This window comes from Belonocnema kinseyi, chromosome 7 (assembly GCF_010883055.1).
Source record: "Belonocnema kinseyi isolate 2016_QV_RU_SX_M_011 chromosome 7, B_treatae_v1, whole genome shotgun sequence".
Taxonomy (NCBI): Eukaryota; Metazoa; Arthropoda; class Insecta; order Hymenoptera; family Cynipidae; genus Belonocnema; species Belonocnema kinseyi.
The window spans coordinates 11,145,979-11,164,009 of NC_046663.1; the positions used below are offsets into that span (position 1 = coordinate 11,145,979).

The following is an 18,031-nucleotide window of genomic DNA, read 5'->3' on the forward strand; positions in this document are numbered from 1 at the left end:
TACAAAATTTAATCTTTTTTAGATCAAAATTCAACGATTTGGTAGAGAATTCAACTATTTTGTTAAAAATTCTTCCTTTTTTGGTTCAAAAAATTTGACTTTATGGATTAAAATTTCAATAATATAAACAAATTTGTCTTCGATTTTAATAAATTTTGGTTGAATATAGCAAAGTATAAATTACATCTTCATTTGATTTAAAAATACAGTTCTTCGATTATAACTATTTTTATACTATTTTATACTATTCTTTGAAAATTTAAATATTTCGTAAAAAGTTTATTTTTTGTTTGAAATTCATATTTTGGTGCTGAAAAATAAACTGAAACCTTTTCTGGATGAAAGTTCCACTTTAAAAAAAAATATTTAGTTTTTTATTACAAATTTATCTGTTTCAGTACAAAATTTAATCCTTTTTAGATCAAAATGCAACGATTTGGTAGAGAATTCAGCTATTTTGTTAAAAATTCTTCCTTTTTTGGTTCAAAAAATTTGACTTTAAGGATTAAAATTTCAATAATATAAACAAATTTGTCTTCGATTTTAATAAATTTTGGTTGAATATAGCAAAGTATGTTTCAATTTAAAAAAGATTTCAGTCAAAATAGCAGCAATGCATATATTTCTTTGATTCAAAGAAACCTTTTTTGAATTGAAAAAACTTTTTTCTGGATGTAATGTGCATGCTTTGCGAATATCAGAATGCGCATATTTTTCTGCGATTCTTATATAAATTTTCAGATTGCAATCTTGGCGAAACGGTTTGTCTGCAGGAACCAATTGGTATGACATATGCGAGAAGTCTCGAGGAAGGAAGTTTTGTCATCCAAGTACGATCTACTCATTGTATGCAAATCCTTACTTTCAAAGAATCGAAGAGACCTTTTTTGATGTCTAAGCTAAGATAGGAACGGAAATAACCGCCGTATCTTGCGGCCTAAAGTCGGACTAGAGCTGAATCCAGAGGATAAAGAGGGAGACTTTCAACAGGATTCAAAAGGACATGATGGATAATTTATACTCTCACAGAAAGTATCCATTATATTGTTCAAATTTTGCTATCAGGCTAAGTAAGACATCTCTGAAGGAGCTCCAGCTTTACTTGAGTTAATGGCGAGCAAAAAGTGTTCCGTGATCAGTATTGAAGTTTTACGGAGAAAAATGGATGGTCAAAATTAGAGGGTCAAAATTAGAGGGTCAAAATTAGAGGGTCAAAATTAGAGGGTCAAAATTAGAGGGTCAAAATTAGAGGGTCAAAATTAGAGGGTTAAAATTAGAGGGTCAAAATTGAGAGAGTCAGACAGTCCTTCTAGATGGTCGAACATTTCTTTCCATTTTTTTTCGACATAGTTAAAAATACTCTCATTTTATAGCCAGTCTGACTTTTATAAGGACATCAGACTAACTATCAAGGATGGTCAATACGAAAATATTTTTTCAACCCATTTTGACCAACCAAAAAGGAGCAGATAAGCTATTGGGTATGGTCAGTTTCTTGATTTTTGCGCGTCAATCAAGGACGTGAAAATTTAAAGGTGACCTGACCACAATGCAGAGGTGATATCCGTCAAGAAAATAAAGTTTTTACACTATAATAATCCTGTGAACAGTGCGTGCATCTGCTGAGGATTTAATTAAAGGATCTTATTCTGTAAGTACCTATTTTCAATAAGTATAAACTCCCCTAAAATATTTTTGCAAAATTAAAAAAAAAATTATTAACAATCAAAGTTCTTGATCTTTTTTTATTCAATAATGGATTACTTGCGAACGGTTCATCGAAATTCAATATTTGAGTTATGAACATTTTTGTACAGAAGTATACCGTAGGAAAAACATTTTTTTGGTAGTAAAAAATATTTTTTTATTGTTTCAATAATCGCTTGTTTTAAACAATCGAAAATTAATAAAACTTCCCCGCCTGTGAAAAAATTCTTCAACGTAACAATGGATTCTACAATCTCTTTTGAAAATTTTGTCGAAAAAAAAGTTTGTATTTTACAGTAGTTCAAAAGTTATTGAACTTTTTGTGACCGTGCTCCAACCTCCAGCGCTGGTCGAGCACGTTCGGACGCGATAGTTTAATCTTCAACAAAGTATAGTGAAATTTTCAACCAATAAGATTAATTTTCTACAAAAAAAGTATTTTTTTAACAAATCGGTTCAAACATTCAACCTAATAGTTGCGTTTCCAACCAAAAAATATGAATTTTCAATAAAAAAATGTAGTAGTTGGTATTTAAATTAAAAATCTCCATTATTTTAAATACCAACTACTAAATTTTCTGAAATTGAAAATTCATCTTTTTTGGTTTAAAATTCAATTACTAGGTTGAATGTGTGAACCGATTGGTTAAAAAATACTTTTCTGGTAGAAAATTAATCTTGTTGGTTGAAAAATTCACTATACTTTGTTGAAGATCAAACTATTTTATAAAAAATTCAGTTTTTGCGCTGAAGCTTTATTAGTTCAGTTAAAAATTCATCTTTTTGTAGGGAAAATTAATTTTTTTTTGAAAATTAATTTTTTTAAATTAAAAACTAATCTTTTCAATGATAATTAGACAATTGAATTTTTGTTATGGAAATATGTTTGGTTGACGATTCATTTCTTTAGTTTAAAATTTATCTATGATTAATTAAAAATTAAACCACCTTATTATTTTTTAGTGGAAAATTAATTTCCTTGGTTTTAAATTAATCTATTTGATCAAAAATACCTATCCTTGGTTGAAAGTTGAACCGCTTGATTAAAAATGCATTTTTTATAAACATTTATCATTAAAGTTTAAAATATGTTTCATATTGTACTTAATATGATACCCACGAAAATTTTATTTAAAATAATTTATTACCCAATTGTTCCCCTATTTCTTTGTTTAAAGTTGACCCACTTTATAAAAAAAATCATTTTTGTTTAAATAATGCTTCATTTTTTAAATTGAAAATTCATCTATTTTGTGGAAAATTGAAATATTTTTATATTATTATTTTCTTAAAATCATATTTTTAACTCAAAACTTAACCATTCAACTTTTGGTTAAAAATCGATTTTTTTAGTAGTTAATGGATTTATTTTGTTGAAAATTCGTATTTTTTAGAAGAAAATTAATCTTCTTGGTTGAAAATTCATCTTTTTAATCAAAAAATCAACTATACCCGGTAGAAAGTTAAACCGCTTGATTAAAAATTCATTTTTTCATGAAGATTTATCATTTTAGTTGAAAATTCGTTTCATGTTGTACTCAATATGATACAAGCGATAATTTTATTCAAATTATTTATTCTCCAATTGTTCCCCTATTTCTTGGCTGAAAGTTGATCCACATTAAAAAAAATCATTTTTTTATGTAGCTTTATTCTGTTTGTTAAAAATTCATCTATTTTGTGGAAAAGTGAACTATGTTGATAATATTGTTATTTTATTAAATAATTATTTTAAAATGAAAACTGTACCATTCAAATTTTGGTTGAAAATCGATTTTCTTAGTTGATAATCGATCACTTTTGTTGAAAATTCATCTTTTTGATTAAAAAATTAACTATACCCGGTGTAAAGCTTAACCGCTTGATTAAAAATTAATTTTTTCATGAAGATTCATCATTTTAGTTGAAAATTCGTTTTTTTACCATCAAACAATTTTTAAGCGTGAAATTTACTTCACAACAAAACTGTTCATAACTCAATTATTTAATTTCGATGAAACGTTCACGAGTAATCCATTTTTTTAAAAAAGAGCAAGAACTTTGATTGTTAATAACTTGAGAAAAAATTTTGTTGCACAAATATTTTAGGGGAGTTATTTTGATATGAAAACAAATCATTATTTCAGTAATCACTGGTAATTCTAGCATCAATCGATTTAGCTTAAACTTGAATTGTATTTCTTAATTCTGTTTAAAATTGAAACTTTTTTAAGAAAAACCCAACAAAATGTTGTTGGTTATAATGTATAATATATTCAGTAGAAGTTGGCTGAATTGGAAAACGAAATTGTACGTAGAACAAATACAGAATCTGACCAAGGAGAATGACTCCAGGCCTGGTGCTACTTACCATATGCTAGTTTACAAGTTAAGGGGGGGGGGGGGGGGGGGGGGGGTAGAAAACTTCAATTTAAAAATAAAATCCAACTTTTTGGGTGAGAGTTCTTTTTTGTTTTATTAAACAGGCTACTATTATATTATTGATTCGTAATTCATTCAGGTTAATTAAAAATTCTATTAATTTGTTCAAATGCAAATATTTTTCTAAAAATTAAATTTTTAGTTCTAGGTTTTGGTAAAAAATTTATCCATTTCAGGTGAAAATTAAATTATTTGGTTAAAAATTGGTCGTTTTTAGTTGGAAGTTCAACTTTTTGTTTAAAAATTTTTGGTCGACAATTTATATTTTCGGTTAAAAATTCGATAACCTTATTAATAATTGGTTTTTGTTTGCTAACATTTATTTTATCGAGAAATTAAATTATTCCATGTCTGGTTAAAACTTTTTCATATATTTGATAAGTTTGAAAAACGTATTTTTTTATAAAATTTTAATTTTCTTGCTCAAAAATTCAATATTTTAGTTGAAAATTCAACTACTTGGTAGAAAATTAATATATTTAGTTAAAAAATTGTATTTTGGGTAGAAAATTATCGTTGTTTGTTGATATTTCTACTTTTTGATTGAGAATATTTTTAAAATTTAGTTTCTTTTTGTTGAAGCTTCATCTTTTTGGTTAAAAATTTAACTATTTTGATGAAAATTTGTTTTATGTTTGGTTGAAAATTAATCTTTTCAACTGACAATAAGACTATTACATTTTTGGTAAAAAATTAATATTTTTTATTTGAAATTTCAAATTAGTTAAAATTAAATATTTTTTTGAAAGATTATGTATTTTGTTCAAAATTAGACTTTTTTTGTAGAACAGTAATCTTCTAAGTAAATAATTTATCTGTTCCGTTAAATATTGAAGAAATTGGTTGAAAATCCATTTTTATTGTTTAAATTATTATTTTTTAATCAAAAAATTTAACTACGCCATGTTTAGTTAAAACTTTATCCTGTATACTAGATAAGATAAAAATTCAACTGTTGGGTAGATAATTCATCTATTTTGTTATAAATTAGTCTTAGATAGTTAAAAAAAATAACAATGAAAGAACAGAAGTGAATTTTTGTTGCGGGTCATTTTCAAGTAGATAAATATGAATTTTTTTGCATGGATGGTAATTGATTATTTACTTTTTCTAGGGAATATTTTTTTAGGACGGATCACAAAGCACAAAATCAGCTGGCAAGCGACGTTTGTAAACATTTAAGTATTGTAGTTTCAGTATTCAAGCATTGAGTGTTTAGTATTACTTTTTAGATTATGGTTGAACAATTGCTTCAAATATTTGTGTGTATTATTTATAATTAAAAGCGTTCCAAATTGTACACTTTTGGAATAAATTTTGAAAATTTGACAATTTTATTAGAAAAGATATGAAATTGTATCATTTCTAACTTAAAGCTTATAAAATGATATAATTTTATTTTACATATAATAGTTTCGAAAATAGGCTAAGTTGAAAACGTTAAGAAGAAAATATTTTTCAAATACAATTTTGAAAATTTGATCATTTAAAATTCAAAGAAACTAAAACTTTACTATGTAGAATTGAAACCGTTTCAAATTGAAAAATTTCAGGTTACAATTTTTTTAAATTGGCAATTTTATTAGACAGGAGTTGAAATTGTATCATTTCCAATTCAAAGCGTTTAAAATTAAACAATATTTTTTTGAATTGAAGAATCTCGAATCTGAATAATTTAAGACTGAAATTTCGAAAATAGGACAAGTTAAAAACTTTAAAAATGAAATATTTTCAGATTAGAACTTTGAAAATTCGCAACAACTTTCTTTTGAAGATTATCCATTCATTTATCAATTTTATTCTTTGGTTGAAAATTTAATAATTTTCTTAAAAAGACATCAATTTTTGTTGCATATTGTTTAGCATTCTTATTTTCATGCTAGAAAGTGAACTAGAATTTTCTTTAAATGAAAATTGAACTATTTTTTAAAAGTTTTTTGTTTAACTCATTTGTCTGAGGAGAAATTTCATCTTTCCTGAGTAAAAATGTAACTTTTCGGTTGAAAATTCAACTCTTTTTTTTAAGTTTTTCTTCTTGATTTTAATATGCAACTGCTTTAGCAGAAATTACATCTTTTTTTGATTTAAAAATACAGTTGCTCGGTTATAAATTAACCTATTATACTATTTTTTTGAAAATTTAAATATTTCGTAAAAAATTTAATTTTTGTTTGAAAGTCATATTTTGGCGTTGAAAAATAAACTGAAATATTTTCTGGATGAAAGTTCCACTTATAAAAAAATGTGTCGTTTTTTATTACAAATTCATCTGTTTTAGTACAAAATTTAATCCTTTTTTAGATAAAAATGCAACTATTTGGTAGAGAATTCAACTATTTTGTTAGAAATTCTTCCTTTTTGGATGAAAAAGTTTGACTTTTTGGATTAAAATTTCAATTTTTGTTGTAAAAACTAATTTTTTGTTAACAAAAATCCATTTTTTTTGTAATCTTAAAGAGTCTACTGGCATGTTTTTTGGCTGAAAACTTAACTTCTTTTTGCAATTAAAAAATTTTCTGCTTCGAGAGAAATTTCATATTTTTTTTATAAAAGTGAAACTATTGGGCAGATAATTAAATAATTTTGTTCAAAAGTCATTCTTTTTGATTAAAAATTGGGTTTTTAATTGAAAATTTAATGTTTTTGGTGAAAAATTATTTTTTGTTTAAAAATTTATATTTTGATCGTGAAATCTCGACTAAAATCTTTGTTAACAGAAAATTCCACAATTTTTTTAAAATTATTTATTTTTTATTTAAAACTTCATCTGTTACAGAAGAAATTTCATTTTTTTAAAATTAAAAATACAAATTTTTGGTTAAAATTCATTCTTCTTCGAATGAATATTCAATTAATTTGTTTGGAAGATTTGGTAGAATCGCTTTATTAAGAAATCAATTTTTTTGTAAAAGATTAAAATTTTAAGTTGGAAATTCATCTCTTTCGTTGAAAGTTCAATTATTTGGTTGAAAATTAATCTTTTTTGATTGAAAATTCAAATATTTGGGTGAAAGTTAAACTACACTGTTAAAAATTTATTTCTTTATTAAAGGCTTATGTCTGGTTGAAAATATAACTGTTCAGTTCAAAATACTTTTTTTTTGTTTAAAATTAATTTTTTAACAAAAAATGTCAGTGTTCCATTTTTTTAATTTTGATAGTTTTTAGTTGAAAATTCGCCTTTTTTAGGTAAAAAATAATTTTTTAGTTTGAAATATAATGTTGTTGGGTAAAAAATCATCAGTTTTGTGGAAAATTAATTTCTTGATGAAGTTTTATTTTTCGTTTGAAAACTCAATATTTGTAAAGAAAATGTGTCTTCTGGCTTGAATGTTTAATAATTTAGATAAAATTTTGTTTATTTTTTTAGTGAAAATCTTTATTCGTTGGAAATTCGTCTTTTTGGGTTTAAAATTCTTTTCTTTTTTTCTTAAATTTCATTCCTTTTTGAATAAAATATAAACTATGAGATTTTTTCTTTGGGAATTTGTCTTTTTAGATGGAATATTCAACTATTATGTTAAAAATTCAATTATGTTCTTGAAAATTCTAGTATTTTGTTAAAAAGCCATATTTTAAATTGGAAAAGGCATTTTTTACTTTAAAATAAATTACTAAATTTGAACATTTTAAATTTTTATGGTCTTAAGTAATTGAATCGACATTAAATACGACCCAGTCGAATGTTTGAGAAAATCAGATCGACCCTCCGAGATGTCCAAATCGACCCTTCATGATGATCGGCTCAGACAGCTTGAAATAACTGAGACGACGGTCCGAGACGATCGAGTCGACTTTCTGAGATTGTCGATTATTCTTGAATTAACCTTCTCAAGATGGTCGATTTAGCCACATTCAAGAGCTGACCTATAGTTTCTGAAAATTAGACTAAGAATTCAAAGAACAAGTTGGGACAATCACCATAAAATGTTCCTATTGAAATTCGAAAAAAGATACGAAATTCCATAATGAAGAAACGAAAAAAGTCCCTTTTTGGACAAAAATAAAATAGAGGAAAGAAAAATGAGAAGGCAACCAACCAAATCCCGTTCTTTCTCATTTTATTTCTTTTGTTTTTTTATTATTATAATTATCAAAAAACAATCAAAAAACAATTGTAAAAAATAATCAACAACGTTTCGATACTCATACAGAACACTTAAAAAGACAAAAAAAAATCGAGCAGGCAGGAACAGCAATGAAACTACGATGCTTTTTCCCTGACACCCAAGAGTCAAGTGCAATTTTTGCATTTTATTTTTTTTACTTTATTTTTAAGAACATTTTTAATCTTTTTTTAAATTTCAATAGGAACGTTTTATGGTGCTTGTCCAACTTGGGTCGTTGGATTCTTGGTTTTATTTTCAGGAATTCTGCACATTTACTTGCTTATTGGACGTTAAATAGGATTTTATATTTTATTTTCATCTCACCTAAATTTTTTAAATTTTGACCTTCATTGGACTAAGATAGTATGTCCTAGGAACGTTCCGAGGACGTTCTGGGGATTTTCATGGTTTTGTGCCCATCGGGAATAGAGAAAATTTTAGACAAATTTTTTTCAAATTTAATTTTTTAAATTTTAAATTTCCTAAAAGAACAACATTACATGAATTGAAAAATACGAGTGTTTCACTGAGTTATTGTAAGGTTGTCGAATATATACTTACTTTTCCTTCTCACTTGCTTCTGGTAGTAAAAACTTGACGGCTACGAGTCTCTTTCCAAGGGTAGTTGTGGTGCCGTATTCCGGAATTCCCTCTGCTTCCGCCACGTACACCTAATAGTTTTTTTTAAAAGAATTTAGCTATCGAGGAATTTTTCACTCAAGTTTATACCCTCGCGAAAAAAATTTCAACTGAATACCGATTTCAGACTAGATTCAAAGAAGGTTTATTATTTTTCTGGTATGCACCCCTCAGTAAAATTTATACCTTTTTTACTGCCAGGTTCAACAAGTCTTCTGGGTACAAGAATATGATTGTTTGAGGGGTCATTCTCGTTAATAACTCCGAAGAAAACGCTAATTTTTTAAATTTTTACGAGATTATTGATGATGATATTGATATAGGATTTGTTAGGCATAATAAATACACGCTTCAAATACATCTGAAACTGAAAAGTCAAAAAGTTTTAGGTTAAAAATGACAATAGTTATGTCTCCTATATATTTTTTAATATACGTGCAAAAATAACAAAATAGTGACAAAAAATTGTGGTTCAAAGTTTTTGTTTCTTGGCCGCCATTTTGTTATTTTTGCACGTAACTTAAAAAGATTTATAGGGGACATAGCAATTGTAATAATGAACCTAAAACTTATTGATTTTTCTTTTTCTGATGTCCCAGTTCCGAGATTTTTTCAACAAGCCGCATCTACCTACTTTTCGAGGCGCTGCTTTTGACTGAAGTTTTTGTGCCTAAAAAGTGTATAAAATGAATAAAACATTTTTTAGTGTATTTCAAGAGTGTTATTATTAAACCTGAAAAATTGTATATCAGTATCTAGAATAAACCCTTATGAAAAATCCGAAACCGTGGTCTTTAGATGGTATTTTTTTTCACGAGGGTAATTATCTAATATTGTACATTAGGGTGGTCCAAAAATGAATGGCAAATTTTTTTTATATGCTAGGGAGCAAAGAGCACCCTATTTCATTCAAAAGCTCAAAAAAAATTGTCTATTAATTTTTTTTTTAATTTTAACAGGTCCCGGTTTTGACTTGAAGTTTCCCATGTAAAGTGCATGGGGAAAATAACTTTTTTGGGTTTTTTGAATAATTTTTTAGGGTTTGGGAAAATGTTTCAGGAAAGTATTGAGGCTTGTTGAGAATTATTGAACGAAGAATTTTATGTATCAGACATATGAGTTTGATAGCAATAAGACACTCCCACGAGTCCCTGAAATAATCCTCAAAACCACAAATGTCAATTCTTCATGAAAGCGACATTTTGAGAACTTATTCTCATCTTTTTATTACTTAAAATTATTTTTATTGGTCTAGTGGAATGTTTCTCAATATTGGTTAACTAGTTTTCAATTATTTAAACAAATTACATTTTTTTAAAATATTTTTTTGTCCGGAAATTCGATTTTTTTCTAAAAATAATACTCTTGGTTTAGTGAAATATTTACTAACATTGGTTCATTAATGTTCAACTAAAATAAATAGAATTTGTTTGAATATTTTTTATTTTAAAAATTCCTTTTTTTATTAAAAATTATTACTATTTCTTCAGTGGAATTTTTGTCAACATTGGCTAATTAATTTGTAATTGTTTGAACAAATTGCATTTGTTTAAATAATTTTTTTTCGATTTTTGTTTTAAATAAAAATTATGCCTGTTACTCTAGTGGAATATTTAACAACATTGGCTAACACTATTACTTTAATTTTTGTTTGAAAGCTTGTCATTAAAAGAGCAAGCAGTTCAGTTTTGGTACAAAATAATCAAAATTGAGAATGTTAACTTATTTTCTGTAAAAAACGGTATTTTAAATTTGCTCTACCAATTTTAAATCCATAAACTATTGTAGTTTATTTATATCTATTTCAAAACTATTCGTTCTTAATTTTTAAGAGTTGAACAAAATACATGAATATTTTACAGCCCGAAAAAATGCATTCTCTTGTTGCAGTAAGGACTCAAAGCTAGTGAGTCCATCTGACCCAGTGTGACCTTTACGTTCCATACAGGAAGTGTGCCGGTTAAGGGTTAATAATTTTTAAATTATGTGAAAAAATTCCATTTGACAAAAAATGTGTTTTTTTTCTAAAACTTCGTCCAACTGGCAGTTTATTATCGTTAATAACATAAATTTATTTAAAAATATTTTCCAGTAATAAACTGCCAGTTCGACGAATTTTTCAAGAAATTTTTTTTTTGGAAAATGGAATTTGTTTACATATTTAAAAATGAACGAGAAAATATTAAAAAGTAATTCACTAGACCAAAAGTTATCATTTTTATTTTTAAAAAAATAACATTTTTAAAAATTATTTAAGAAAAAACAATTTGTTGAAACCATTACAAACTAATTAAACAAGCATATTTAAAAATGAATGAGCCAATATTAAAAAGTAATTCACTAGACCAAAAGTTATCATTTTTATTTTAAAGAAAATAACTTTTTTTTAAATTATTTAAGAAAGAACAATTTGTTGAAATCATTACAAATTAATTAAACAAAATTGATAAACATTCCAATAAAGAAATAGTGGTAATTTTTAATGAAAAACTGAACTTTTAGAAAAAAATTAATTCTACGGTCAATAATTAATCACTCAAGTAAATTAATAATTAATTCCTAAGGGAAGTAGCAAAACAATAGAATGTCCATGAATCTAAATTTTTTAATTTTTCTCAAGTTTAAAAGTCCTTCGATTATTAAAAAAGTAATTATTATTAATCACTATTAATTTATGAATCCAAAACCTAAATAATTGGAATCCTGTATATATTATTTTAAGTCTCTTGAAATATCTTCTACTCACCATATACTTTTAAAAAACTATTTTGGAAGAAATAGTTAGTTTTTAAGAAATTAAAAAATATTTTATAAACATTAAAAAATCTTTCAAAGTTTGAAAATATTTTAAATTCTTGAAAACATTAAAAAATTCTAAATATGTTTTAATCTGACTTGAATTATTCCTAACATTGTGAAAAATTTTCAAAAATCCAAAGAATTGCCTTAAAATCTTCCAGATTTTTTTACAAAACATTTTTAGATATCTTTTAAAGTATTCTAAAGTTTTTTAAATTGTCTTTAAAAATTAATTAAAAAAAGAATATTTAAAATTTTAAGATGAATCGTTAGCAATGTTTTGTTATTTGATTTAAACGTTTTATAATTGCCAAAAAGCGTTGAAATTTTCTTTGGAAATCTTTAAATTATTTTTCTTGAATAAATATCATTTTATGTTTTTCCAGGAATCTTAAGAACCTTTTTTTTATTATCTTGAAACCTTTAAAAATCCTTCAGAAGCTTGAAAGTTTTTTTCCAAGACCTTCCGAAATCTACCTTTTGTTAAAAAAAAATATCACCCCTTTTAAAATTAAAAATTAGGTTTCAATTTTTTTTAAACTTCTAAATGATATCTTCTAAACTGATTAAAATTTTTCTTTGAATTCTTTAAAATCCTAAACAATTAAAAAAAAATACGTTCATATCTGTTAGATTTTTTCGCCACTTATGTAAATGTTTTGAAATGCTTAAAAAACTTTTAAATTTATTTTAAAAAATAATTTATAATTTAATTAGAAATCTTAAAAAAAAATTTCTTCTCTCGAAACCTTTAAAAATTCTCAAACTAATTTTAAATTCGTTGTTTGAAATATTCAAAAATCTGTAATTTCCTGTACATTTTTTTAAATATCTCGAAGTTTAAAATTATTTTTGACTCATTATAAAACTTATAAATATTTTTCTAAACTCATTGGAAGTTTTCCTATATTTTTTTTCTGCAAAATTTTAAAAATGGTATTCTCTGTTTGTAAATTTAGAAAAAATCTTAAAAAACTTAACTTACAATATATCAGGCACTTTTTTGCCAATTTTTGAAAACATTTGAAAAAATTTAAATTACTTTTTCATAAAAAAAATTTACAAATTATCCTAAAAATCATCAGAAAATTTGTTTATTCTCTTACAAATTTCAAAATGCTAAAACAATTCTAAATTCGTTCTTCGAATTCTTCAAATATAAAAATTTTGTTAAAAATATTTTGAAATCTTAAGTATTCGCATAAAAACTAAAAGCCGATAGGATTTTTAGTTTTATTTATAATAAAGTTTAAACTATGAAATTGATAAGTTCCATGGAATATCGTAAAGTTGTGTGCGTGGAGGGGGTCAAGCTAATGTCTAAACTAATTTTTTCGAATTGTTCCAAATTTTTTTCATTTATGGCACGTCAAGGTATGTAATGTTGGAGTTAGTAACTCTTAATTGTTTACCAAAATTGTTAAATAAATTCCTAAAAATTATAAACAATATAATTGTTTAAATAATTAATTCTTGAAACAAATTTTTAAAAATAACTGGAGATATTGCCCAGATGACTCCTGAACTATATTCAGTTTTTCGATAGGACTTTGAGTTTTTTTATAATAAATGTCAACAACATTTTTTATTCAAGGTAGGAATATCAAATGTATATGCAGAGCTAATTTCTGGGTCGTGAATTGTGAGGAATTTATTTCTGGATTTGACTAGACACCCAGCAGCAGAAATTGCGGTAAAAAATACGAGTCAAGAAATTTTTTTTCTCATTTATCAAAAGATTATTTGTCTAGACGAATCGTAAAAATTTCGAAATTCATCATTAATATTATTCTCGTAATTTTATTCCTCTCAATTCCTGAGTGGGTAAAAAATGATTAACCTGATTGAAGTCGAGAAAAGTGCAGATATATATATTTTTTTGTAAAACAATAGGTTATAAACTACTAGAAAGCATCGAAAGATGAAAATTAACTTTCTTAAGTGATAAATAAGAGCTTGTAATATAAAAATTAGTGTTCCATACCGATCCAAAGGCGCCTTCGGCGAGTTTCGACAACATGCGAAGCCTATGTCGTGGGAAGATCGGCACGCTTGTTTGTTCCAGGCGTTTCTTCAAGGCGGAAAGAACATCTTGTTGTGTTGGTGACTGAAAAAATAATTAAAAGCATATAAAAAGCCCATTAAGTGGTGAATTTTAAGATAATTTTTTTAGCTTCTTATTTTTATAATCTTGCCAGGAACTCCTGTTTAAAAAGCCATTAGCATACACTGCCGTGAAAAAGTTTCAGGCCACCTCTTTTTTTACGACTGATTAAATTCTCTTAATTTTAATTATACCATAGCTAAAAAAATTTCTCTTTGAATCTCGTGTAAAAATTTCCCCGGTTGGCCCTAATGCAACAAGGTTTCTGGTCGGATCCTGGCCGGGCTACCCTGGCTGGGTTTCATGGACAGGAACCGGGCGGGAGCCGGACGGGCACTGATCAGGTTAATGTTTTTGTAAAAATTTCACATTTTTTAAGAGTCGTGATATTATCAAAGACGTAATTATGGATGCTAGATTAATTATTATTTGAAAATTATAATTTAAAAATTTATTAGATCAGTGAAACAAAAATGAGCTTTTTTAAATTCTTAAAAAAACATTAATTTTTTTCAAATAATTTAACATTTTAAATTAAAATGTTATCGATTCTGCTATGTGCAACAACAGAAATGATACAATTTTTATAAACTTCTCTATATTCAGACAATGTTTAGCTTGTACAATTTTAAATTTACCGCCATATATAGCGCCTGTCGTGTCTGTCGTCTGCATAGACACTCAGTAATTTTCAGTTTTGCACCTGGAACGAGAATACTCCTTGCACTCACGTCGCGTCGTCTCTTCGAACTTTGCAAATAAAATCGAGACTCGTAGTTAAAATAAACCTTATTTCAGTAATTAGTTTGAATTACCCACTTAGTGCGCGAATAATTATTATTTTAAATTAAAATATAGTCTTCTGTATACAGTTTTTACTTTCTTTCTTCCTAACCTTAAATCACCACGTGGCTTCTAAATTGCTATGAGATTCTATCATCAGGGAATAAAATTCTACTCCAATTTGTTTGCCAGAGTTGGTTCACTTGATTTGACTTTTAAAGTTCACCGTAATCTTAACGATGAGCTTTAAAAGAAAAAACAAGTTACCAATTTCTCGCCTGAAGCAACATTTCTTAACCGCATTTTGACCGGATTACCCGACCGGATCCCGGCCGGTATTGAAGCCGGGGTCCGACCAGTTTACCGTAACGTTTTTAGCCAGATCCCGGCCGGGTTCCCCGACCAGCGCCTGGTTTAAAGCGGGGCTATCCGGCTGGGACCCGGCCGGATCCTTGATTGGATTCCTACACGGGAAAGGTTGATTGTTTTCGAAATTTCGTGTAAAATAGGCCTAGAGTGAAGCCAATTTGGCTATTTTTTAAGTGGATATTGCAAAAATAATGTAAATTTCAATGCTTTCTTAATTTTTCAATAACTTCCAAAATAGTCAAAATTTTTCAATGTTCTTGGACTCAGTTTGAAACTTTTTTCACCGTATCACAATAGCTTATGAGTATAAATCGTAAATATTTTCTTTCTGAATTGCAAGAACTTGAAGTTGTAACAAAAAATTTGGAAAAATTGCAATATTGTTTTTGGCGGCAAAAATATTTTTGTAAAATATATGAAACATATAATTATAAAGTTTCTATGTAATTTCCTTAAAATATATATTTAACTTTTATTCTTATTTTCCTACAGATGAGATGTTTTCAAATTTTTCCAAATTTTTTATTACAAATTCAATTTCTTGCAATTCGAAAATTTTTTTTTACAATTTATACTTATAAACTGTTGTGATACAATGATAAAATAGCTTCAAAATGAGACAAAGAACATTGAAAAATGTTGATTATTTCGGAAGTTATGGAAAACTAAAAAAAAAATTGAAATTTATACTATTTTTGCAATATCTACTTAAAAACTGGACAAATTGGTTTCACCCTGGGCTTATTTTATACAGAATTTCGGAAAAAATAAATTTTTTCAAGAGAAATTTGTTTAGCTCTGGTATAATTAAAATTAAGAGAATTTATTCAGTCATAAAAAAAGAGGTGGCCTAAAACTTTTGCCCGGCAGTGTATTACAAAAGTTCTAATTCGTTCTTCGTAAAATTGCATGACAAAATTTTAAACTTTAACTATCCAGGAATTTCCTGAAAATAAATTTCACTCACTCAACAAATCATCGTATAATTGATACGCATCAAAATTATTTAGGTTTTTTATAAATTGAATTGAAATTAATACTCTCACCGTCCTTTTCCACAAAAAAAGCTTGTTTTTAGAATTGAATCAATAGAGGGATAAAACTCAGGTTCATTTCAAGAAAAAAAAATCTAAATCAAATTAAAGAAGTTTCACAATTTAACAATTAGGGACAATGGTTAGAAAATTATACATAATATCAGGGTGACCAAATTGGACCAAATAATTTTTAAAAAATGTATAAACAAAATATTTGCTAACATTGTTTTTAACGATTTTCCACAATTTTACGTTTTTTAAAAGTTATAGTGCAAGAAAGTTGGATACAAACAATATAATGAAGAAGAAATTTCTTTTTGAGATTATTATTGTTAATAATATAAGCAAATTTAATAAACGAATTTATTCATCAGGCATTCTTCGACAGGCTATTTTTTTCTATATCATTTTTTTTTTGAAAACTTTATGCTAATTTTAGAAAATCTAATAATTTTTTGATTAATCTTATGTTTTTTTAAGAACAAATTTAATAAACAAATGCATTATTCGGGCATTCGTCGGCAAAAAATTCGTTTTCCTTATTGTCAGTTCTTTCAGTTCGGAACTTCATCATAATTTCAGCAACATGCATTTACAGTTTATAAATTTTTTAAAGTTTTTAAACAAATGTAATAAACAATTGCACAGATAAGGCATTTGTCGAAAGAAAAGTTCTTTTTTTTGGTCCCAATTTTTTTAATTTGAAGCGTAATGATAATTTAAGAAAAGATTCATAATTTAGTGATCAATATCATGACTTTATTTACACAATTTTAATAAACAAATGTATTCTCGGGGCATCTGTCGGAGGAAAATTTTTTTTTTTGATATAAGACTTTTTAACATTTTTCTAGACCGAAGGAATTGGACCACGGTACAGAAAAACCTGATAGGATTTGAGGAGTTGGAAGCATCGCTGAATTTAAATATGCCATTAATTTTCCAAAATTAATTTTTTTTCAAAATAAATACCGGAATCGGATTCTACAGTAAAAAAATTCGACTAGAATAGCAGTTTTACTTGTTCAAATATATTTTGTTGTACAAATTATTAATAAAAAAGAGAAAAGATTCCAAATAAATTTAATAAGCACATGCATTATTTGGGTATTTGTTGACGAAAGTCTTTTTTTTCAATCTGAGTCCTTTCAGTTTAAGTTTTTTATTACTTTCATTCTTTTAATAATGTTGCAGCTTCAGTATAATGCATTTGTTCATTAAATTTGTTTTTAAACAAATGTAAAATTCATCAATTAATCATGAATTTTTCTGAAATTATTATGAAGTAACAATTAAAAAGACTGAAAACGAAAAAAAAGAATTTTTCCGTCGGCAGATGCCCTGATAATGCATTTGTTGAATAACATTGCTTTAAAAACTCATCAAATTGATCAAAAAATTATGATCTTCTTCTGAAATTATCCTGAAGTTTACAATTAAAAAAAAGGTATCATCGAAAAAAAGAAATTTTTCTGTCGACAAATTCCTTATTTATGCTTTTGTTTATTAAATTTGTTTTAAAAAATCATAAAATTTATCAGCTAGTTATTATTGTTGCTGCAATTTCCATGAAGTTCCCAAATTAAAGGACTGACATTGAAAAAAACGAATTTTTCTGCAGACAAATGCCCGAATAATGCATTTTTAAAATAAATTTGTTTTAAAAAATCATAAGACTAATCAACAAATTATGAATTTTGTTAAAATTATCATAAAGTTCCTAATAAAGAAAAAATTGACATAGAAAAAATGAATTTTTCTTTCGAAAAATGCCTGATTACTGCATTTGTTCATTAGATTTGTATGTAAATTAACAATAATAATCTTAAGAAGAAATTTCTTCATCATTATATTGTTTTATCCACATTTCTTGCAATATAGCTTTAAAGAACATAACATTATGGAAAAGCGCAAGAAACATTCTCTATTATCACTCATTATCTCTCGTTTAAGGGCATGTTACACAGCTAAATACCTATATTACCGACCACAGTTTTTCAGTTCACTGAATGTTTTTTTGAACCTGAGAACTTTTTTTGTAAATAAAATATCGAGCTGAAACT

General features: G+C 26.2%; 1 protein-coding gene across 1 annotated transcript in view; it reads right to left on the minus strand.

The window, feature by feature from the left end:
• The window catches only part of LOC117176894 (discoidin domain-containing receptor 2-like), a 559,289-nt gene that overhangs the window by 44,862 nt on the left and 496,396 nt on the right, over positions 1-18,031 (minus strand). Inside the window, exons 12-13 of the mRNA XM_033367265.1 lie at positions 13,660-13,782; positions 8,799-8,908 (exon numbers count right to left, since the gene is read on the minus strand). Of these exons, the coding sequence (XP_033223156.1) occupies positions 8,799-8,908; positions 13,660-13,782 (233 nt within the window). The remainder of the gene's footprint in view (positions 1-8,798; positions 8,909-13,659; positions 13,783-18,031) is intronic.